The 23941-nt window shown below is 38.0% G+C and overlaps 1 protein-coding gene across 1 annotated transcript; it reads right to left on the bottom strand.

The window, feature by feature from the left end:
- Nucleotides 1-9905: 9905 nt before the first annotated feature.
- Nucleotides 9906-10879, bottom strand: LOC131233281 (root meristem growth factor 10). Its single transcript, XM_058229929.1, has 2 exons — nucleotides 10721-10879; nucleotides 9906-10629 (listed from the first exon to the last, which is right to left on the bottom strand). The coding sequence occupies exons 1-2, from the start codon at nucleotides 10817-10819 to the stop codon at nucleotides 10291-10293; spliced, it is 438 nt and encodes a 145-aa protein (XP_058085912.1). The 5' UTR covers nucleotides 10820-10879; the 3' UTR covers nucleotides 9906-10290.
- Between the last annotated feature and the right edge of the window lie 13062 nt (nucleotides 10880-23941).

Below are 23941 nucleotides of genomic sequence, written 5' to 3'. Positions count from 1 at the left end.
CATGTGAACGATCAGATGTGTAGTATCTTAACACTGGTGCAAGCAACCGCATGAGTGGTAACAAAGAACTGTTCGTGGAACTCATAGAAGGAGTTCGTAGTGACGTGAGTTTTGGCGACTCATCAAAAGTACCCGTGATAGGTAAAGGAAAATTTAAAATCTATCAGAAGAATGGTGAGCCAAATTACATCTCTAATGTGTATTACATACCAAACATGAAAAATAACATCCTCAGTATCGGCTAACTCGTTGAGAAGGGGTATATCATACACATGGAGAACTATTCTCTCTCTATAAGAGATGCTCACAGAAGACTTGTGGCTCAAGTCCAAATGGCGAAGAATCACATGTTTCCGTTCCATATTAACACAAAGGCTAAAAAGTGTTTCTATGGACTCGTGAAGAATGATTCATGGAGATGGCATCTTCGCTTTGGGCATCTCCATTTCGGTGGCCTTAAACTCTTATCCTCATCAAGCATGGTGCATGGTTTGCCGGCTATTAAAGCTCCAGAACATGTGTGTGAGGTGTGCACACTCGGCAAGCAACAAAGAAACTCCTTTCCAAGTGGAGTGTCTAGAAGAGCAAAGGAACCACTTCAGTTGGTTCACACTGATATTTGCGGACCACTTGAAACACCCTCTCTTGGCGGTAATAAATACTTTATTACCTTCATTGATAATTTCAGCAAAAAACTTTGGGTGTATTGCATCAAAGAAAAATCTTCCGCTTTCACTATCTTTAAAATTTTCAAAGCTCGTGTTAAAGTTAAAAGTGGTCACAAAAGTAAAGTACTCAGATCTGATAGAGGTGGAGAGTACACCTCAAATGCATTTCAAGATTTTTGCAGGGAATAAGGCATTAAGCAACAACATACTGCAGCTTACACGTCACAACAAAATGAAATTGCGGAACGGAAGAACCGCACCATCCTCGACATGACGAGGACCATGCTGAAAGAGAAAGGCTTGCCAAAGAGCTTCTGAGCAGAGGCAATTGCATGTACTGCCTACCTACTTAATTGGTGTCCAAGCAGGAGTGTCAGAAACATAACACCACAGGAGGCATGGAGTGGCTACAAACCGAGTGTGGCGCACCTAAGGATCTTTGGGTGTGTTGCCTACGCTCAAGTTCTAGAAGCAAGAAGAAGGAAGCTTGATTATCGTGGTGAAAAATGCATCTTCATCGGATACAGTAAAGGATCTAAAGCCTACAAGCTCTACAATCCACTAACCAATAAAGTAGTAGTGAGTAGAGATGTGGCCTTTAGTGAGGAAGAAGATTGGAAATGGAACGATGAAGAATCGACCAAAGATATTCTAGTCGAAACAGAAGAACATGAAGAAAGGCATGACCGTCAAGAACAAACGCCCGCATCACCTTCTTCGACCACATTATCAGTACACAAAAGTCTAGGAATACATTCCATCACTCCTAAAAGTACTCCATTAAGTCAAAATTTGGCCAGCTCGTCCTCACCCATGGCACCTATAAAAATGAAAAGCTTAAGCGACATTTATGAGCAAAGTGAAGAGGTCAATCTTTTCTATCTGTATGCAGATCATGAGCATCTGACATTTCAAGAGGCCATAAAAGAAGAATGTTGGAGAATCACTATGAAAGAAGAAATTCATGTCATTGAGAGAAATGACACATGGGAGTTGACTACGCGTCCTAATGGCCAGAAAACTATTGGCGTCAAATGGGTATACAAGATCAAGAGAAATGCTGATGGTGAGATCGATCGCTACAAGGCAAGACTCATAACAAATGGCTACAAACAGAAGTACGGGGTGGACTATGAAGAAGTCTTCGCTCCTGTTGCTCGCCTTGACACTGTGAGAATGATTATCTCCCTTACAGCCTATCACAGTTGGATGATCTACCAACTGGATGTGAAATCTACATTCCTGAATGGAATTCTAAAAGAAAAGGTCTATGTTGACCAACCTGAAGGATTTGTTATGTAAGGGGAGGAACACAAGGTATATCGACTGAAGAAAGTCATCTATGGGTTGAAGCAAGCTCCACGTGCTTGGAATGCACGCATCGACAACTATCTTCAAAAGAACGGTTTCGCCCAATATCCATATGAGCATGCAGTTTACATCAAGAAAAATGCTCATGGCGATATACTTATAGCATGCCTGTATGTTGATGATTTGTTGTTTACAGGAAATAGCCGACCGATGCTTGACGAATTCAAGAATGTCATGTTTAAGGAGTTCGAGATAACCGACGGAGGTCTGATGTCCTTTTTTCTGGGCATTAAAGTGAAGCAACAACATGGTGGCATCTATATATCTCAGAAGAAGTATGCCAAGGAATTGCTTGAAAAGTTCAAGATGGTCGATTGCAATGTCGTAAACACGCCTGTAGCAACGGGCTTAAAACTGACAAAAGACGGAGAAGGAATAAGCGTTGACTCAACTATGTTCAAGAGTCTGATTGAAAGCCTAAGGTACCTTACAATCATAAGGTTGGAAATCGTCTACATTGTTGGGCTTCTAAGTAGGTACATGGAAGCACCAAAAGAATCACACTGGCTAGCCACAAAAAGAATCCTCAGGTACGTCAAAAGAACAATAGAATTCGGTCTTTTCTATCCATACAATGATGAAGCAATACTGTATGGATACTCAGACAATGATTGGGGAGGTGACCAAGATGAAAGAAAGAGCACTACTGGCTATGTATTCTATCTCAGAACGACTGCTTTCACATGGAATTCGAAGAAGCGGAGTGTGGTCACCCTGTCCACATGTAAAGCAGAGTACATGGCAGTATCGTCCACTGTCTATGAAGAAATTTGGTTAAGAAACCTACTAAAGGAGCTGAAGCATCCGTAGGGAGGATCCACAGTCATATATGTGGATAACAAGTCGGCAATCGAGCTAGCCAAAAATCCAGTACAGCATGGAAGAAGCAAACACATTGATACCCGATACCATTTTTCTGAGAGATCATGTGAAGCAGAAAATGATGAAATTAGAATATTGTCATACTACGGAATAGGTGGCGGATATTTTCACAAAGGCGTTGCCAACAGATGCATTCAAACAACTACGAACAATGCTCGAAATGAAGCCGGTTTTGGTTTGAAGGGGAGTGTTGGAAGTACAAACCAATCTGGTGCATCTTCCTCTGTCTGTTGGATTCTCAAGGAGAGTAAATGTTAGAGAAAACTTCCAGCAACAGGTGCATTCCTCCATGCAGCTGTTCAATTTCAGATGCAGAAACTTTTAATATTTTTTTGGTATTTGTTACGGTAGTTAATACCATGCCCCTATAGTGTAATTTAAAAGGGCATTTTTGTCTTTTCATCTTGGTGAAAAATGTCTATATAAGGGAGCTCGCATAGTCCGTTTGTGATTAAGTCATTAAGCTTGTAAGCAACAATAAAATAGCAAAGTTTCTCTTCTCATTTCTTATGTGTCCATTGAGTTCAAATCTAAGGCTTTGTAAAGCCAAGAAAAGCTCTGACTTATCCAGCCATCAGTTGTGTGTGTATTTCTTTTCTTTTTCTTTTTTTTCTTTTTTTCTTTTTTTTTTTTTATCTAAACCACAATTAACCACATAACATGTTGTGTGTGTATTTCATTCAATCCAGTCCTCAGCCGCATACATAGGCTCTAGGGATGATTGTACATTGTTCCCTGTTGTTTGTCCTACCTCAGGCTCGTTTGGTAGCAGTAGTACGTTCAAGCCCGGATAGCATGACTTGGTCGGACGCGTCCTGGTCCTGTCTAGTCATGGCACTACTATCCTAGTCAGGCTTATCTGTAGTTTGTTAAAACTTGTCTGGGGTGTCAAGATCAATCATATTTTTTGTGTCTCAGTCTAATAATTTCTTGTTCAAAACACGGAGTTTTATGGGGCCTATCAAGATATCAGAGCCAAATCCACCTTAAAAATAAATAAATAACAGCTCAATAAAAGAATCAATCACGCCATACAAAACCCAAAATAATAATAATAATAATAAGTAAAATCACCTGTAAGCCACTTAAAAATGAGTGTTGTGGCCCACCTGAGTTTTCAATCATCAAATATTTGGTATGTCCCTTCATCCTAATGGAGGGAACTTAATTAACAGGTTGGATTCAATACTTAAACAATCTTTTTGCCCCCACTCACAATGTTTAGTGTATGTCTCCATCTCCACTGTTTCTTGATTGTGATCCACCCAAGCTGTGAATCAACCTGATATTTGATCTGACTTACAATCATGATTAGAATGTGATTGATGGATAGGATGTCACGACACATGGGTAAACAAAGAGAGGGAAAGAGAAGGGGGAGAGAGTCTAGCTTTGCCAGGAACCTACTCCTTGTAGAAATAGGAAACACCTGGCCAACTATAAGAAAGAGTATGAATTATCTCAATTTTTCTCGAGATCCTAGTTAGGATATCTCTCAATAAACGATCAATTTCCTGCCAAACATGGACAATTTAGTTTGACTCAAACTTTTATTGCCGCCAAACAGCCCTGAGTTTTTTTTATAAAGATGATTCTTGGGATGTATAGTGCTTAAAAGGAGTCTCACACGATGCACAATTTGAATTCCATATACACATCATGGGCGAACCCACCCTACATTCCTTAAACATACGAGAATCGTATGTCCCCAATTCCTTTCCCTAAAATGAATGGTTTTTCTGGTAGACATGTGCAATATGTGTTTAAAACTAAGGGATTTGAAGCTCCAAATCTTGTGTCCTACATCACAGATGTCATTTCCTTAAGAAACACTATCAGTACAGAAGAGAACAAGATGATGCTGAAATTTCTTTTTAAGTTATATTCCTTCTTCATGCTTACAAAATGAACTTTCTCAAATTCATTTATGGATTTTCAAATGCATTCTTCTTCAGTATTCATGTATGTATCTTCTCTTATGGATTATTTGAACCAAAAAAAAAAAATTGTATGTATCTTCTCTTTTTTTTTTAAACTAAAAGATCTGCTTTTTTCATTAAAAGCAGCCTGTACAACACAGGGCATTTGGGTGCCCCAAGGATTAAAAAAAACCTGGGGCACCTATCATAACGGCAATATGCAGGCACCCAACAAAACAAAATGCAAAACTTTACATCTTCACAATTTTCAATCTAACCGTTCTTAACCCCACTTTATCCAGAAAGAGCAAGCCGCGAACCTGGGTAGGGAGGTCCCTATTACTGTCAAAACCATCACCTTCTGGACTTTACTTTTCCCTCCCTCTCCATGCCATCAGCTGGCCCATTTCCTTCTCTGGGGATAGCTGAGACCCACAAAACAAACAACCCGGCCTAGGTTCTTAATTCTAGTCACCCAATTCTTCCATTGCCACGAGGTAGGGGGCGACCCCGAAAGAAGCTCCGCCACTACCCGCGAGTCAGTTTCCACTTCCACCCTACCATGCCCTTTCTCCAAACACAAACTAAGACCATCATATATTGCCCGCAGCTTCGCTCGATTGTTCGATCCCACGCCATACCCTGAGGTAAATGCAAAACAAAAACTTCCATCTTCTTTTCTGCAAATTCCACCTCCCCCAGAGAGGCCAGGATTCATAGATGTGTAAGCAATTTTTTTTTTTTCTCTTATGTATAGGCAATATTTAACATCTACTATTTTTTTTTTGTTCTCATATGTGTAGGCAATTTTTTTATTTTTTTTTAACTTCTGATATATTCATAGATGTGTAGGCAATATTTAACATCTACTAATTTCTAAACAACTTTTTAACTTCTTTATGCAACAAATGCTATTTCAAAACACTTCTTTATGCGTGCATTAAAACCTAAGGGACTCATGAACAATTTTTAGTGCTACCACAAAATTTTAAGCATGAATACATGCATGCTCAAGGCCATAAGGATCCTACACATGCAACGAATAATGCACGGATTATTTCAAGGTACTGATGCATCTGAAGTCCATTAATTCAATAAGTATTACAGTGTTTTTGAGTGACAATCAAAAACCATTTTGGTGAGATTTTTGCTGTGAGAACTTTAGTGGACAGTTCAAATTTCATTTGTTGTTTTGGCCAACTGTGGCTTGATTTCTGAGCGGAGGCCCATTCACATGATGGTGATCCATGTGAATGCTTCTTCTGACTTGGCTGTAGGGATCACCACCTCCCTCAAATGATTTTCTTGTAAAAACCATTCGATGGCAGTCCTACAGGCAGAAATGAATAGCCCATTTTTGGACATCATCCAAATAGAACCTTAAATGAAATAATGGGTTTTGCTAATATCCCCACCTTCAGTACTGAACCTAACAATGTCTTCAAACCTTTTAAATATATAATATGCACAACATCCAATCATCAATCTGGACAGTTCATTCAGTAGTATCATTGGGAGCCAGCCATGGTGCAATAATCATACTGAACGGATGACCCTAATCCTTTGAATAGGGCCAATTGGTTACAACCTTCCATTACTCATAAGCCATTAGTCACATGGTTAAAATCATTACACCAAAGTACTACTTTGGAATCATAAACAACACAAAGTGATATCTATAGAACCGACGGTTCAAGATGATGATTCAACCTTCTTTTTTTCAGAAAAAATCCTTTCTATGAAATAAATCACAAATAACTCATGATTCTTTTAGAAATTCAGAGAATTTCATGAAAGAGGGATGACATTCATAACATTTAAGATGATGATTCAAACTTCTTCTTCTTTTTTCCACTCAATCTTAATTGTCCATTTTCTGCTATTGATAAGACGTTTTCTATTATCTGATTGGCATGATTCTTGCTCCATGACTTGCTTTTAGTTGTACGATTGAATTAATGGTTCAAATTGGGGATAGGCCATCCCATTTATCATTTAAAATCTTTAGGGAAGTTGGCAAAACCCTAACATGATAAAATGGATTTTAGACATATGTAAAGACCGAAAAACCCCTGGTCCCTTGAGAAAGATGACTTTGGTCAAAGACCATAGCATCACCCTCGTGGCTGAGTAATTAAGATGTGTATAATTGAATGTCATATCACGATATGCCCATTGTTAAACAGACCCACCACCTGTTTGGACGTATGGGGTGCACCATATATTCGAGTGGTGTGGGCCTTAGTTGTCTATGTGTATGTTTCACATAACTCATCTATAAATTACAACCTGGATCATTCATCATCTACCATTGACATGTTCCTTGGATCAGACTTGAAAATATTTTAGCCTGTAAACTTACCACACTGCATTCCTCAAAGCTGAAAAATGATCTTTCAGTAATGTGTCCTCGATGCCTACAAAAGAACATGTGATTCCAAGCAAACACATGAAATGGTTATTTCCATGCACGTGTTAAGATCTCTATCTCCACGGGACTGAACTTTGGCTATAACTCAGGAGACCTTTGCTAAGCACATACGTGTGTACTAGTCAGCCAATGCACACCCCATCATCTATTCCAGTGTGAAAAATATCCAAGTCATCCATCATGTAGACCTAACTACGTAGATGCTACTGCCAAAAGATAAAGGTCGTGGTCCACTTGAGGGAAAGGTCGGAGCACACCACCCACCGGTAATTTTTAATATGATGAAAGTGGTGGCATTGAACCTATTCCTAGAAAATTTTACAAGACATCCAAACAGAACTACTTGAGCCCAAAAGGCTATAGTTCAAAAACTCAAAAAACTAGACTCAACTTGATGTTCAGCTGGATGGGTTTACTTGAAGACTCAACTTGAATTGACACAATATTAATATTAATATTTATAATACGAAAGCTAAATCAGTTTATAATTTTTATTTAAAGTTTTCTATTTGTATAAGTAATATGAAATACCAAAACAAGTAACAATTCAACTTTTGGCGCATGGGTAAATAAGTTTTTTTTTTTAAATGTAACAAATCAGTTCTGGGTTCGAATCTTGCTAGCCACTCAATTTAGTTTCCTGATTACTCAGCTCGAAATCTCGTTCCTTCAAGTTCACTTGGCTGAGCTTTGAGTTGAGTCACTGAGTTTTGGAGCTGTCATGAGAAAGACCAGGAAGACAAATTTCATTTACATCTTATGTTCCCTATCTCTATCCACAAAAAAAAGGACTTAAATAACTTTCCCATTTCATAAAGTCAGTTTTAATTATCAGCAATTGCTAATGATAAAACAATGGAAAATTCAGTTATTTATGGGTTTTCTTTTTTAGAAAGGTGGGAGCACACCAACTGTAACTTCTTTTTTATTTTATTTTTTTGCAAACCTTGGAAATTTCATTGATCGGACAAATTTACAGGCATTCGGGTGGGCCCAACCAAAAAGATGGTGGCCGCACCTATCATATAGCACAAGGCTAAACTGGACAGTGGGTAATAAGGAAACCCACGGGAAAACAGAAAAGAAAGAAAACTCTACAAACAGGAAAACGGAAACAGAGAAAAACACCAACTGTAACTTTGTTAAGACATAAAAAGATGCTTTACAAACATTTGGGTGGGCTCCGTGAAAAAAAAAAAAGCCGCGCCTATCATATGAACTCAAGTCGCAATTCAACCAAGCACCATACAATTAGAGTGGATTAAATAAATAAATCACAAATCGCCCCTATATGACTGGCTCTCAACACCCCAAGCTACTGTCCAAACGTTGCTTAGAGGAAGTATCCTTCCTAATTGCCCCTAAGCCAGTATTAACAGTGTTAGATATATAAAATGCTGCATGCAGTTGGATAGTTCTTCCTGTTTTTTTTTTTTCCAACCACTAGTCTAGACGGAAGAACTACTAATTGAAGATTAATTAGGAATACGGTTGTGCTGTTCTGATGTTTATCAGAAGAGAAATTAGAAGAACCTTGTTTTGCAATCAAAAGACCTGCCCTGCCCATGTCGAAGGAACTGTAGAATGCCAACCGAAAGTACTAAAAAATAAAGAAGTCAAAGAAGGAAAGTAACAAATAACTGCCATCTTAATTTAAGAACAACCACCGACCACATTCTACAACCATGAATACAGACCCATATCTTTTGTTCCATTTCCTTTTAACTTAAAATCAATAGAAAGTTGCAAGTCATTTGAGGGTATACAGTCATCCATCAATACTGCAAAACGCCCAAAATTAACATTGTTTTTCAATGATTTAATCGATTAAGCAGATTTATCTTTGGATGATTCATTGTGGATGGGAGGTTTGTAGTGCAGTTGCTCGTAATCCATGGTGACTAAGTCATCAAAAACAACAGTTTCCTGAGTTTTTCGACGTTCTTCCATTGCAACTGGGATGTAACCCATACCAGACTCAGATCCTAGCATGAACTATGCCCCCTTCCCTGATTCCTACATAACCACATGATAACATGTTGCACCCTTCATTTTAATCCTCTAGACATAGATATAGCATATCCTATGTAACTTCCAGTCCCCGAGCATGTGTACCAACCCAGATACATGTATGTGTGCACGTGCAGGTGAGTGGCACACGTATCTGTCTTGATCACCACTATTCGCTACACATTTATGTCCCCAAATACTGGTAGCACTCTCCTCTTCAATCTCCCAGTGGAAGTTGCATGTATGGTTTAAGCAACTCTAAGACCCACTTGAGAGAGGATATTACATTCTCATTTCCTGCACAGCCCCATCACTATCGATAATTAATTAGGGAAGAGATTTCCCTCTCCCATTAGTGCATAAGAGCGTAGCAATAGAAGCCTGCTGATGCTGCTTCAGCGGTGCTTTAACTTTCGCCTTCTCTTCGCTCTGGACAGGAGCGCCAATCTGTACAAATGACTCTGGTCCATCTATTTATTACGGTAGTGCTAGGCGGCCATAATCTCAATCCATATTCAGGCAGGAATCCCACTTCAAATTTTCATAGAGATCCCCACTCACCATTTTTATGTGGATGCAATTTTCACACAAAGGCTTGTGCAACAGTTAGAACACAGAAGTTGGGATCTATGACAGCAGCAGCAACAATAACAGTAGCAACAGCAGCAGAAGCAGTAGTAGTGTGATAGAATTCATGTGAAGGAGGAATAGGAAAAGGAATAGCTCGGGAATATAACCTCTTTAAATGATTGACAAGGTGTGGATTTTTTATTTTTTATTTTCATTGAAAAGCATTATATGATGTAATATACTGAACTATACAATACAACAGCCTATATCATCTGATTCAAAACTGTTATGAGAGTTTTGTATAAGAGTCGTTTTAGTAAACTAGTTCTTTCATTCCTTGTAATTCTAAGATGATCTTTTGTGTGTCAGTATAAGAGAAAATACCTAAAAACACAGAAAATACCTAAGAGGCAGAGATATGTAGATATAAAGGGTAATCTTAGTTGTGAGAGGGAGGATGTGTTTGGGGTCCTGAATAATCCAAGTTAAACCCTGGATGATGTTCTCCATCTTTCTCGTGAGGTATTCGCCATGAAACTGTAAGAAGAGACTTGATTCGAATAGCACCTGAAACTGGAATCATCCCTCTTCTTACATTCATAATCCTTGCAAGATCCTCCGATTCCTTCTCTTTCTCAGTGCTTGCACCACCATGCCTGTGGTCCATGGCGACTTCTCCATCTACTGGTTTCCATCGTCGTGCTTGGATTTCATCGGGCGACAATTGCATCTGCTTCACTGGATTCTTGGCCACATCAAAGTCTGCCTTCTCCATATACTGCACCAGGAAATGGGTCTTAGATGCTTACCGTGAGATCTTTATAAATAACAAGGAAAACCAATGGGTAGAATAGTAATTTTGCACCAACCTTGCCGAAACCCTTATGGAAAATGTCGTGAAGGCGAGCATTGCATGCATGAACAGAGATATATAGGAGGAAAAGAAAAAGAAGAATTGGAGAAGACATGCGAGAGAGAGTAGCAATGAAGGGTGGAAGTATTGAGGAGGTTTGTATGTTTATGTGAATTAGAAGAGATGAGTATTTGAAGACGAGAGAAGGAAGGGCATTAAATGCAGGTTTTGTAGAAGATGGAGATTTTCAAAGACAAGATGGAAACTAGATGAGAGTGACAATGTCTGCTGTCCTCTCCATTTCACCATCAATGTAGATTGCCGTTGATATAACCATCATAGAATGAGAAGATGAATTTAGTGGTTTTCAACTGATTTTATATTAGGACATTTTCCAGCCCTACGTGAACCTTTACACATGGGACATGTACAAACCCACGTGTGAAGCATTTGAGCCGCGCATAAGGTGCGCAGCATGGCCAGATGATCACCACGATCAACTCCTGAGGAGACCACGAGTTTTTGTTGAATCTCAACCGTAGGCAAGATTTTTGTATAACTTAGATTTTTCTTACATGGGGATGGAATCTGACGAGGCCAGTCTGATTTTTGTCAGGTTATCTTCACAGTGGGACCCTACCTAAGCACGGATTATATTACCATGCACGTGCAATGCTGGCCCATATGTGTGGGATAGGAAATAGATAGATGCAAAGAGCTTACATAAAATTGATATATATATATATATATATATATATATATATGAAACATAAAAGAAGAAGGCTAGAGCCTGGTGAGGAACCACACTGCTTGTTTTTGCATTACGATCTTGCACTTGCATGGCTCGACGGTGACTTTTTGGTTATTGCACCCACCTACGTTTTTTATCGTTTGGAAAACATAGGAGAAGATTCTAAAGGGAAAAGTTAAAAGTCGAAACATCGAGGAAAGATTCGTCTACCGTAATGAAATAAAAAGATAAATGCTGAGTGCATTGCCTCGAAAATCTATGATTTTAGACGGTTCCATCACGGTGAGTACAAAAATCAACCGTGGAGATTGGTTTGGCTCAGGAAGCCTGCATCACCACATATAATTAACCTAAAAATACAATGAAAAATGCCAAGTGCACTTGCCTGAAAACACTTGTGTCGTTTAACAGTGATCCAACCCTAGATGAATCCCAACCGTTGCCACAATTTGCTCTCTACATGAAATTAGTTTATATATATATATATATATATATATATATATATATATATATATATATATATATATATATCGACTATTTATGGAATTGATACCTTCAAAGATCTTGATTTCCAAATAATCAAGATTTGCTGAGCTTCTCTTGGGTCCGCCACACAGACACGGGTCCTTCCCTAACAAAAATAACGAAAACCCATGGCTGGCAAGCGCTAGGCACCTCATCTTGATTATCTTGAGGAGAATTATTTGATACTCTGGCTACGTATAAGTAGCTTAAGGAGAGTTATTTGATACTCTGACTACTTGATACACAGGCACTCAAAAATCCTAACACAGTGGTAATTACACTAACTCAATTTAACTGACTAAATTGTGGAACCTACTTCCGCTGAGTCACAGTCCCAAAATCAGATTAGTTGAACAATGTAGCCTCTGATTTTTGTACAGTTGCTTGTAATTGTAAGTTTTTCATTTTTAACTGTCCAATGAATGTTCAATCTGACGTCCAGATAATTTAATAATATTAATTTTTTGTTCATTATACATGTAAACCGCAACCCACATTTTGTTTGATTTGCCTGCGTTCATCACTCTCTGTCAGGGTCTGAAAGTTATTCTCTTATCCCAGGGGAATAATTGCAAATGCGTAGCCTGTCTTACGCGGATTGTAAACACCTCCCATCTGGTTTTGTATTATTGCAAGTGCCTCTGGAGTCATTAGAAGAATTTGTACCAAATAACAAAAGTACCCTCTTTTAAAGAATTCATTTTGTATGCATGTAGAGCCTGCTGTTATTATTAGTGGGGCATCCAACCCATCCGAGAGGTTAGGCTATCATAAAAATTGGACACCTAAAAAATCAGGCTAATCCAATCATCAAGTGGGCCACACCACAAAAAAAAATGGTATTTAACCCATTCAGAACGTCAAACCATCATAAAAATTGAACACCTAAAAAATCAGGCTATTTTAATCATCAAGTGGGCCACACCACAATAAAATGGACAACCACCCAAAAACCTCGAAATTAACATCGTGGGACACCTGATGGTTGGATCGGCTTGATTTTTTAGTGTCCCATTTTCACCGTGGAGTGACCATGCTGTGTGGGTTGGATGGCATATGGGTGTTCAATTATCATTTTGGGTGTCCTACTATAATGGGCCCACAGGTCTTAAAAAGTTGCATATTAGATAGAGATAATTCAGTGTTGTTTCTTTGTCTGTGGAAATCTTCGACTAATCTTTGAAATGGAGGGGAGATAAATGTAATGAGGCAAAACAGAGTAGGTAAAATAAAGGGAAGGTATTTGCATTTATCCCTTGTTGGGATTTATTATGCAGAATCACACAGAGATGAATCTACGATAGCAATCCAAGAGCACCAAGCAAATACAAGAGAACACAAAGATTTAACGTAGAAAACTCTTTCAAGAAAAAACCACGGCACAAAGCGACAAAAATCTACTATAAAAGCATAAATTACAAAGAGAAAGGACTTTTTTTTTTTAAGTGGGCTTCTGCCACCCAAAATTCATTCGATGAAGAGAATTTACATCCATTCGGGTTGGTCCCAACAAAAAGAGTGGACCAGACCTATCATATCGACTACGGCTAGGATGGGCAAAGAGCCCAAGAAAAGACACCTAAACATGGATGAGATCAAAGGGATCTAATAACTCTTAAGCCAACTAACACTAGAGCACCTCTAACATTCCTCGGCAGATGAGCACGGTTTGTAAAAATCTGGTCTGGGCAGCCCTCGCTTGCCAACCTAGCCAATGCATCGGCAACCGAATTCCCCTCCCGAAAAATATAGTTGAAGATAAGATTCATGGATCGTCGTCTTTGCTGGATAGCTCCCATTCTATACCAGATATTCCAAGGGTGAGGAGCTAGCGAGTCCTTTGCTGAATCCGCAATGAGTTTTGAATCAGTTTCAACTATGATGTTAATTAAACTAAGAGCGAAGCGTATGTCTAATCCGTATGGGAGAAAAAGGACACACCCGATTCAAACAACCTCGAATCTCACCCTTGCTACACTTTTTGAAACCTTAGAACCCCTTGTAGAAACCTTTTGGAATACCTTTAGAATAGCCCTACGGACTCCTATTTATAGTTTAGGAAACCCCACTTACTCACCGACTTAGAATAGTCCAGAAATCGGCTCAAATTTACACAATCCGCGCACAGTGCATAACCTTTGAGTAGTCGAAGCTTCGACTTGTCGAGCCTGACCTTCGACTAGTCGAGGATCACGAAAATTCTAAATTTTTTCAGATTTAAGATATGTGTTTTATAATAATCTCCATTATGTCTTCAATCTTTAACTGTGTAACTTCTTGATATCTTTTCTTATCTCTGCATCACATCATAGCTTCTCGTGCATACTCCGTCTTTCTTTTTCGTCATCACCAAGCCTAGAGAAGTTGCACAGAACTTGAACTTCTTTTTAGGAACGACCTTTGTGAGCATGTCTGTCATATCTAAACCCACGTGCTCAACCACCTTTACTCATGTCTTCTCAACAAATAAGACGTAGTCTTCTGTACCATCTCACAGTCACCCAATATTGCTTGTCGGGGTATTTTCTCACAACACTAGTTGCCCGTGAAATTACCGATCTAACACAGACCATTGTAAGCACTGCCAACCACATCCGAATAAGGCTCATGAGACATATCTTATTTTTCCTCATCTGTTTTGAGACATGTCCCGAGGAAAGCCTTGAATTGAGCTGCGTAGGGAACGCTCATCGGCTTCGTCTAGTTCATCACATCATTGAAAAAAACCTACATAAAGTATTCTACCTATGAATACCAAAACCTGCTCCTCTTCCAGTCTCTATGAATATCACCGCTAAGAACCTTCTTTACAGGCCCCCAATCCTTCATCCTGAATGTCCCACTTAACCGAGTTTTTAGTACATTGATTTCAGATAAGTCATGATTGGCGATCTATATGCCATCAACATACAATTAATTACTCACCATAAAGGAATTAAATTTTATATCACTGCCTAAGCAACAAGTCGTACCATGATCTCTTGTAAACTTTTTTCTCAGCCCCTTTAAACTTCGAACCGCTCTGGTTGCTTCATGTAGATTTACTCTTCCAATTTTTCGTGCAGAAGCGCAGACTCCACATCCATCCTTTCCAGCTCGACATCGCATTGGCTAACCAGTGCCAATACGAACTTATAGACACCAGTTATATCGTCGGCGCGAATATTTCTAAGAAGTCGATTCCTTCTCTCTGACCATAACCCTTCACTACCAGCCTCACTTTATATCTATGTTGTATCTCATTGAAGATCCACCTGCATTCAACCACTTTCTGGCACACTGGAAGCTCCGCCAACTCTCATGTGTTGATCTGGTACGACGAGTCCATCACATCACCCATAATCACCTTCCACTTCTCAGCACCAGCCTCACCTAAAGGCATCTGAATAATAGATGGATCTTTCTCGTCTGTAAAAGAGTATATGCAATATTAGAGTCGTCCATGTACCTCACAAATATCTTGCGATTATGCTATATGATTTTTCTCATAGATGACCGCTCCACCTATTCTGTATCTCTGTCCGTGCGTCTCAACCTTCATGCCCTAATTACTCATGTAGTCATGCCCAGCATGCCACACACGTGCAGAGGTGAAATCCGCTACAGCCACTGCAACTCCACTTGTTAAAGTGCTCCCTATCAACCTGTAAAGATTACTGAGTCGTTGCGCTTTCATGATAACACGTACCCCCTTCGATACTTTAAGGGTACCATCAATACCCGTGAACTTGCATCCTTTTGCCTCAAGTACACCAAGAGAAATCATATTCTTCTTCAAATTAAGAACGTGCCTGACATCAAAAAAGGTACGCTCCACACCATCAAACATCTTGATGCGCATGTACCAACAGCCACAACATTGTAGGTACTGTCATTGCCCATAAACACCTGTCCACTATCACACTTCTTGTAGCTGGCGAACCAATTCCGATGAGGAGTCATGTAAAATGATACCCCTATGTCTAGAATCCACTCGCCCCTACAATCATTGTATGTGCGACTGATTGTAGACACAGTCAAGACATCACCATCACATCCACTCATTCCATCTGACGTGGCAGTGTTAGCCTCCCTGTATGAAGCCTCAGATTTTTCTCTTAGATTTAGGATTTGCACAATCCTTCTTCATGTGTCCTTCCATCCCACAGTTCCAGCAGTTTATTTTACATTTGCCCTTGCCCTTGGATTTGGATCTAGAACTTGAAAATCCCGTACCTTGTTCAGAATTCCTGCCCCTCGTAAATAATGCATTAGAAGATGTCCCCATGTCACCGTTTAGCTTTCTCATAGCCTTCCCTTGAATGGCTGAGATAACGGTGTCGACACTCAGGATTTTATTTGTAGTGCACATTGTGTCCTTGAATAACTTATAAGATACTGGAAGAGAATTCAGCAACATATATGTTTGTTCTTCATCTTTCATCACTTCCTCTATATATAGCAATTTGCAAACCAATTTATTAAAGTTTTTGATGTGAGCCTCCAGATCTCCACCCTCTGACATCTTGAAGTTATGCTACTTCCACTTTAAGTGTATGCGATTTTCAGAGAATTTTTTCGCATAGACATCCTCTAACTTCGCTCATAACTTAGCCGCAGTTTTCTCCCTCATGACATTATAGAGAACCTCATTTGTGAGACACAAATAGATGGAGGCTAAAGCATTACTATCAAGAGTCTCCCATTCTTCATCCTTCATAGTCAGTTTCCACTCCTCAAGAGTCTTAGCTTCACCTTGTCTGGTTAATAGACTAATCATCTTAATCTTCCATAACTCAAAATTATTTTTGCCTGAGTACTTCTCAATATCAAACTTGGTGTTTCTCATTATTTCTAATCCTGTAGATTCAGATCTGTGCCCCAACGATTTCTCTGATACCACTTGTTGGGATTTGTTCTGCGAAATCACACAGAGATGGATCTGGGATAGCAATCCAAGTCCACCAAGCAAACACAAGAAAACACAAAAATTTAACATGGAAAACCCTTTCAGGAAAAAACGACGGCACAAAGCGACAGAAATCCACTATGAAAGCATAAATTACAAAAAAAAAATGACTTACCCGATTCGAACAACCTCGAATCTCACCCTTGCTACACCCTTTGAAACCCTAGAACCCCTTTTAGAAACCCTTCGGAATAACTTTAGAAAGCCTTAGAATGCCTTTAGAATACCCCCTAGGGACTCCTATTTATAGTTTAGGAAACCCCACTTACGCACCGACTTAGAATAGTCTGGAAACCGCCTCAAATTTACGCAGTCCGCACGCAGTCTGCGTAACCTTCGACTAGTTGAAGCAGGGCTTCGACCAGTTGATTGCTTGCCTCCAAGTGCAGAGGTTCGTAAGTGGTATCCCGTGAATACAGGGTCGATCCCATAGGGAGATGAACTGTGAGAAGAAAAAAATAATCAAATGCAAAACAAACTAAGTAATAAAAATTAATCTGATGATTTAATTTTAGAATTTTTGAATGGATGTAATTCAACTGAATAAAATAACACCCAAGCTTTAAAGTTCCACACATAGGTTAATGTTCCAAAATCATGATGACTTGGATAACACAACTAGGATCTGAACACTATGGTCAGCCTAATCGAAAAATAAAACACTTTAAATATTTTAATAAATGATATAAAAGATTAGAAAATAATGGATTTGCACCATTGACATATATTCTCAAGCGCTAGTGATTTTAAGTATTCAATATCTCTACGATAATGAATATCAAATAAATATAACAGGTTGAGAACATCTCCTATATCTAGGAAATCTAATTGATTTAGGGTAAGCCTATCCATCAATGTGGATCTCATATGATGGAAACATATGGATCTCATAAGAGGATAAAAAAATAAAACCTAAATAATAGATAACATGCATACACCATTCTTCTCATCATTAAAACAATCAATCATCATAACTTAAAGAAATATTAAACCCATCTGCTTCCCTTCTAGCTTGGGCTAGAAGGAACTTAGAAAAACATAATTAAATTGCAAAAATAAAAAGTAATAAGAAAGAAAGAAGAAAAAAATACAAATAGAAAAGATCTAAAAAAAAAAAACAACTTATAAAGCTTTAATAAAACTAAAAACTCTCTAAAAACTCTAAATATTGCTCTTGAATGCTTCTAATGATGTTTAAGAATGCCCTAGGAGGCCCTATTTATAAGTAGGGAACTCCAATTTTCGTACAAAGTTGAAAACCCTAGAAAATGCCTCAAATATATGTATTTTCCTAAAATAGACTTCTTGCTGCATAGTTCGTTTAAAACAGACTTCCTGCTGCGTAGTTTTTCAAAATAGACTTCAGAGCTTTAGAATACATTTTTTAGAACGATTTCAGGATTCTTCACTTCAAATCTTCAATTATTTTCATTCCTCACTTAGTTTCCTTGGATCTTTGGCAAGTGAATTCTTCAATCTTGGTTTCCTAAGATTCATCCCTTGCCTTGGTGATTTTTAAGCATCAAATTCTTACTTTTTAGCACCCTTTTTCAATCCAAGCTCTTAAATTCACCTTGCAACACATACATGAGTAAAATAGAATATTAAGATGATTTATGTTCATAAAACCAAGATATAAATGGAAAAAATTATGCAATACTTAAGTCTCAACACACCCCCCAACCAGCATTTTAATAGTCCCGAGCAAAATAAGCGAAAAAATAAAAATTAAAATTAAAATTAATTTTTAAAAAAAATAAAATGAAAAAAAATTCTAACTACACCACTTTCACAGGTAATCTCGATTGTAATTAGCATATGCAACAAGCCTTTAAACCCCTAGGTTTTCCCTAGTAGACGAGTTATAGTCTCGTGAGGGTTTCCAGAAATGTTACCCACAAACATTGAAAATAAAAAAAAATATTTCAACACTAAAAAATTTATACAATTATGCCCTCATTCATCATATGAATTCCAAAACAAAACAATACTTAACCTAAGTCTGAAGTTAGTTAGAATCTCAATTTTCTAATCCATTACATCCTTGAGTTCAGAGACCTAATCAAAATTTAGAATAGTTATGATCCAATATCCTTAGGTGTTCCGTGACACTAGTCTAACTTTGAGTAATATACATGTTCTCTATCCTAACTCCTTTCAATCATCCCAAGAATATGAAATCTCTAGTTATCCCATTTTTTTCCATGACATTTCTTTTTTTATCATTATATCCTCATTATTATAGATCACCCTTAGATGAAGATTCTCATCGGGTTTGCTTCATAACCTAAGGTATCGTGCTTGTAATAGTAACAGTAATGGATACTTGGGTATCCTTATTCCGGATTACTGACACGATTGTTATGGTCATTGCATTCATGCTCTATAATAAAAATTTCTTTTTTTCATCACTCTTTTTTTCCTTTAATATTCTCTCTTTTAAACATATATCAATGGCACTAGTTCATTCAACCTTGTTTGAATCAAAAGTTGTTATTCTAGTTCACATATCATATTCCTCACTTAGTTAGATAGGGTATATTGTGAATTCAGTACATCAAATTACAACTCACTTTAAACTAGTGATTAGATAATTGAACTCAAGTCTATAATTTTCAATTATCAGATTTCTGACTACTATTAACTTAGACTAAGTATTAATTTTGCTTTTGGAATTCGCAAAATATCATGTTCACATTCTTTTATATAAACATATTATTTTGAAAATGTTGAAATTTTTTTCCATAAACCTAAAAAAAATAAACTTAAACCTAATTGAAACCTAAAAATAATAATAATAATAATAAAATAAACTGAAACCCAAAAAAAAAAATCACATGGATGACTATCCACACCCCCCAACCTAAATTCTACATTGTCCTCAATGTAATGCAGACAACATAAAAATAAAAGAAATGGTGGATAGTACCTACCATAAAAAAAAACTCACTTGCTATGTGACACTAAAAAAATTGAATATGATACAAATCCTGCACAAATGCTCCGTCAGACCAGGAGCATCAATCTGAATATTCTGGCTCATAAAGACTGAAGGACTCCTCTCCCACATGAAAGTTTTCCACATAAGGCTTCAATCTCTAACCATTAACCTTATATATATTGTCATTACGTGGATTCTCAATTTCAATAGCCCCATGAGTATAAACATTCTTCACAATGAAGGGGCCTGTCCATCTTGATCTTAACTTTCCCGGAAAGAACTGGAGACGGGAATTGTACAATTAGGACCTTTTACTGAGGTTCAAAATTCTTCCTCAGGATATTTTTGTCATGAAAAGCTTTGGTCCTCTCTTTGTAGATTTTAGAATTTTCATAAGAGTCTCTCATCAGCTCCTCTAATTCATTCAACTCTAATTTCCTTTGTCCACTTGTTTGATCCATATCAAAGTTTAATTTCTTTATTACCCAGTAGGTTCTATGTTCCAATTCCACAGGCAAGTGGCAAGCCTTCCCATACACCAATCTGTATGGAGACATTCTAATCGGGGTCTTATAAGCAGTCCTATAAGCCCATAAAGCATCGGATAGTCTGAAGGACCAATCCTTCCTATCTGGCCTTATGGTTTTCTCTAAAATGTGTTTGATTTCCCGATTAGAAATCTCAGCTTGCCCACTTGTTTGTGGGTGGTATGGGGTGCTCACTTTATGCTTGATGTCATATTTCTTCATCAAAGCCTCAAATGTTCTATTGTAAAAGTGAGACCCGCCATCACTACTGATGGCCTTTGAAGTTCCAAATCTAGCAAAAATATTTTTCTTAAGGAATCATATGACCACTTTGTTGTCATTGGTCCTACTTGGAACTGCCTCAATTCACTTTGAAACATAGTCCACACCAACCAATATATAAAGAAATCCAAAGAAGATGGAAATGGACCCATAAAATCAATACCCCAACAATCAAAAATCTCCAATGGTAAAATTGAGGATAAAGGCATCATGTTGCGCCGGGACACGCTTCCCAACCTTTAACATCTATTATAAGCAGCACAGAAAGCATGAGTGTCTTTAAACATAGTGGGCCAGTAAAAACCACACTGCGAGATTTTTGCAGTGGTTTTCTTAGAAGAAAAATGGCCACCACATGCTTCCATGTGACAAAAAGAAATAACACTTCGAACTTCATCCTCTGGGACACAACGTCTAAAAATTTGATCAGTCCTATATTTATATAAATACGGGTCATCCCAGAAGAAGTTCATAATCTCAGTTTCAAAACGCTTCCTATCTTGTGACTTCCAATGATATGGCATTTTTTCCGTTACAAGATAGTTCATTATATCCGCATACCAAGGCAATTTGGAGATCGTAAATAATTGTTCATCAGGAAAAGTATCCTGGATATGTATCTCCTCAGTGGAATCATCTAACGCCAATCTAGAAAGGTGATCGGCCACTACGTTTTCTACTCCTTTCTTATCTTTTATTTCTAAGTCAAATTCTTGGAGTAGGAGGATCCATCTCAAAAGTCTCGGCTTTGCATCCTACTTAGATAACAAATATTTTAAAGCCGAGTGGTCCGTGAAAATGACCACTTTGAATCCCAGCAAGTAGGACCTAAACTTATTCAAAGCAAAAACTACTGCAAGTAACTCTTTTTCAGTTGTTGAGTAGTTCACTTGGGCCGAGTTTAGAGTTTTACTCGCATAGTGAAAACGTAGGGCCGTTTTTCTTTCCTTTGGCCCAAAACAGCCCATATGGCATAATCACTTGCATCGCACATTAGTTCAAAAGGAAGTGTCCAATCTGGTGGACGCATGATAGGTGCAGTGGTAAGGGATGATTTAATTTTATTAAAGGCACTTGCACACTCATCTGTCCACTTAAATGGAACATCCTTTTGAAAAAGATTAGTCAAGGGTATAGTAATGGCACTAAAGTCCTCAATGAATCTTCTATAAAAACCAGCATGCCCTATAAGTGATCTAATATCTCTAACAGTTCGGGAGATAGGTAGATTAGCTATAATATCGAGTTTTGAGCAATCTACCTCGATTCCATTTTTAGAGATAACATGGCCCAAAACAATTTCCTTTAGAACCATGAAATGACATTTCTCCCAATTTAAGACAAGGTGTTTCTCTTCACACGTAGACAAGACAAGAGATAAATTGTTGAGACATTCCTCAAAACTACTCCCAAATACAGAGAAGTCGTTCATGAAAACCTTAAGAAACTTCCCAACCATATTTGAAAAAATACTTAACATACACCGTTGGAAAGTTGCTGGGACGTTATACAATCCAAATGACATCTGTTTGAAAGCAAACGTGCCAAATGGAAAAGTGAACATGGTTTTCTCTTGGTCTTCTAGGGCTATCTTTATTTGGTTATATCCGGAATATCCATCAAGAAAACTATAAAATGAGTGACCTACTACCCTCTCTAAAACTTGATCAATGAATGGTAGAGGAAAATGGTCCTTCTTTGTGACCTGGTTCAATTTTCTATAGTCAATGCAAACACGCCAACCAGTGGTGACACGTATTGGTATGAGTTCATTATTAGAATTCTGCACAATAATTATTCCAGATTTCTTTGGGACTACTTGAGTTGAACTCACCCAAACACTATCGGATATTGGGTAGATAATTTTCACATCTAATAATTTGATCACTTCATTTTTTACAACTTCCATCATGTTTGGATTGAGATGCCTTTGAGGTTGTCTAATTGGTTTGGCGTCATCATCGAGGTGGATCCGATGGGTGCATATGGAAGGGCTTATACCTTTAATGTCAAAAATGGTCCAGCCCAAGGCTCCTTTGTAGTCCCTTAGAACTTTTAACAATTTAATCTCTTGATTTTTCTCTAAAAATGAAGAAATCACCACAGGATAAGTTTTATTTTCACCTAAGTATACATACTTAAGCTCATTTGGTAGTGGTTTTAAATCAAGCTTTGGAACATTGGTTGGTGATGGCAGAGGTCGCAAGTCCTCGATAGATAGGATTTGAGTGCGCGTTCTCCATTGGTACATACCAATGTCCTAGGTGGTAGTGCTCTCATTATCATCAGAAATTTCAGCAAGCACTTTTTCTAAATTATAATTTTTCAAGTCCCCAATTACTTGAATCAATTCATCAGTCAGACTAGGTTCCAATTCCTCTTCTTCTATCAAGCAGTCCATGAAATTCAGCTCATGGATCTCATTATTATCAATGGGCTGCTTACATAGATTGAAAATATTTAGCTCTAGAGTCATGTTACCAAAAGACAAGTTCATCATTCCATTCCTTCAATTTATGATTGCATTTGAAGTTGCTAGGAATGGGCGGCCTAAAATGATGGGAACTTAAGCGCTAGCATTTATACATGGTTCAGTGTCTAGTACAATAAAATCCACGGGGAAGTAGAATTTCTCTACTTGAACTAGTATGTCCTCTAAAATTCTCCTTAGTACCTTAATAGAGCGGTCAGCGAGTTGGAGTGTAATCGTGGTTGGTTTAAGCTCACCTAAACCCATTTGTTTGTAAACCGAATAAGGTACTAAGTTGACACTTGCACCCAAATCTAGCAAAGCATGTGTTCACTCCCCAAGTGCAGGGTTGTGATGTAGTAATAAACTCGGTGAGACCGAGGTCGAATTCCAAGGGACTGATACTTGTACGTTACCTGAAACTAGGTAGATATAGAACTAGCCTAAGATGAAATCTAAATTGAATGGAATTTAGGGAATAATTGTGAAATAATTATATAAAACTTAAGACAAATCAGAGATATGAAACTAGGAATTCAGAGGATCCACTTGTAGAGATCAGAGAGATCTTATGCCTGCTTCAAGAATCATGGAAATTAAACTAAACTTCCTCTGATATAATTTTAAAGAGATGAAAGGTATATGAATTAGAATGGATTCCATCACCAGACCATGCCCATGAGACAGAGTACACAACAGAATTAAACTAATTACTAACCAATCAACATGCTATGAAGGTTAGGAAGGGTACCGTCATCCGACCATGCCCAGGAGACGATGGTGAACAACAGGG

The sequence above is a fragment of the Magnolia sinica genome, chromosome 18 (genome assembly GCF_029962835.1).
Source record: "Magnolia sinica isolate HGM2019 chromosome 18, MsV1, whole genome shotgun sequence".
NCBI classification, from domain to species: Eukaryota; Viridiplantae; Streptophyta; class Magnoliopsida; order Magnoliales; family Magnoliaceae; genus Magnolia; species Magnolia sinica.
Note: the sequence above shows the minus strand (reverse complement) of the source record. Positions and strands in the feature narration are given on the sequence as shown.

What these genes read in the sequence shown, in the direction of transcription:
- LOC131233281 (XM_058229929.1), bottom strand. Translation starts at nt 10,819, where the DNA reads ATGTCTTCTCCAATTCTTCTTTTTCTTTTCCTCCTATATATCTCTGTT. An exon ending in TCCATAAGGGTTTCGGCAAG is followed by an intron (nt 10,630 to 10,720) that starts GTTGGTGCAAAA and finishes TTCCTGGTGCAG; the next exon opens with TATATGGAGAAGGCAGACTT.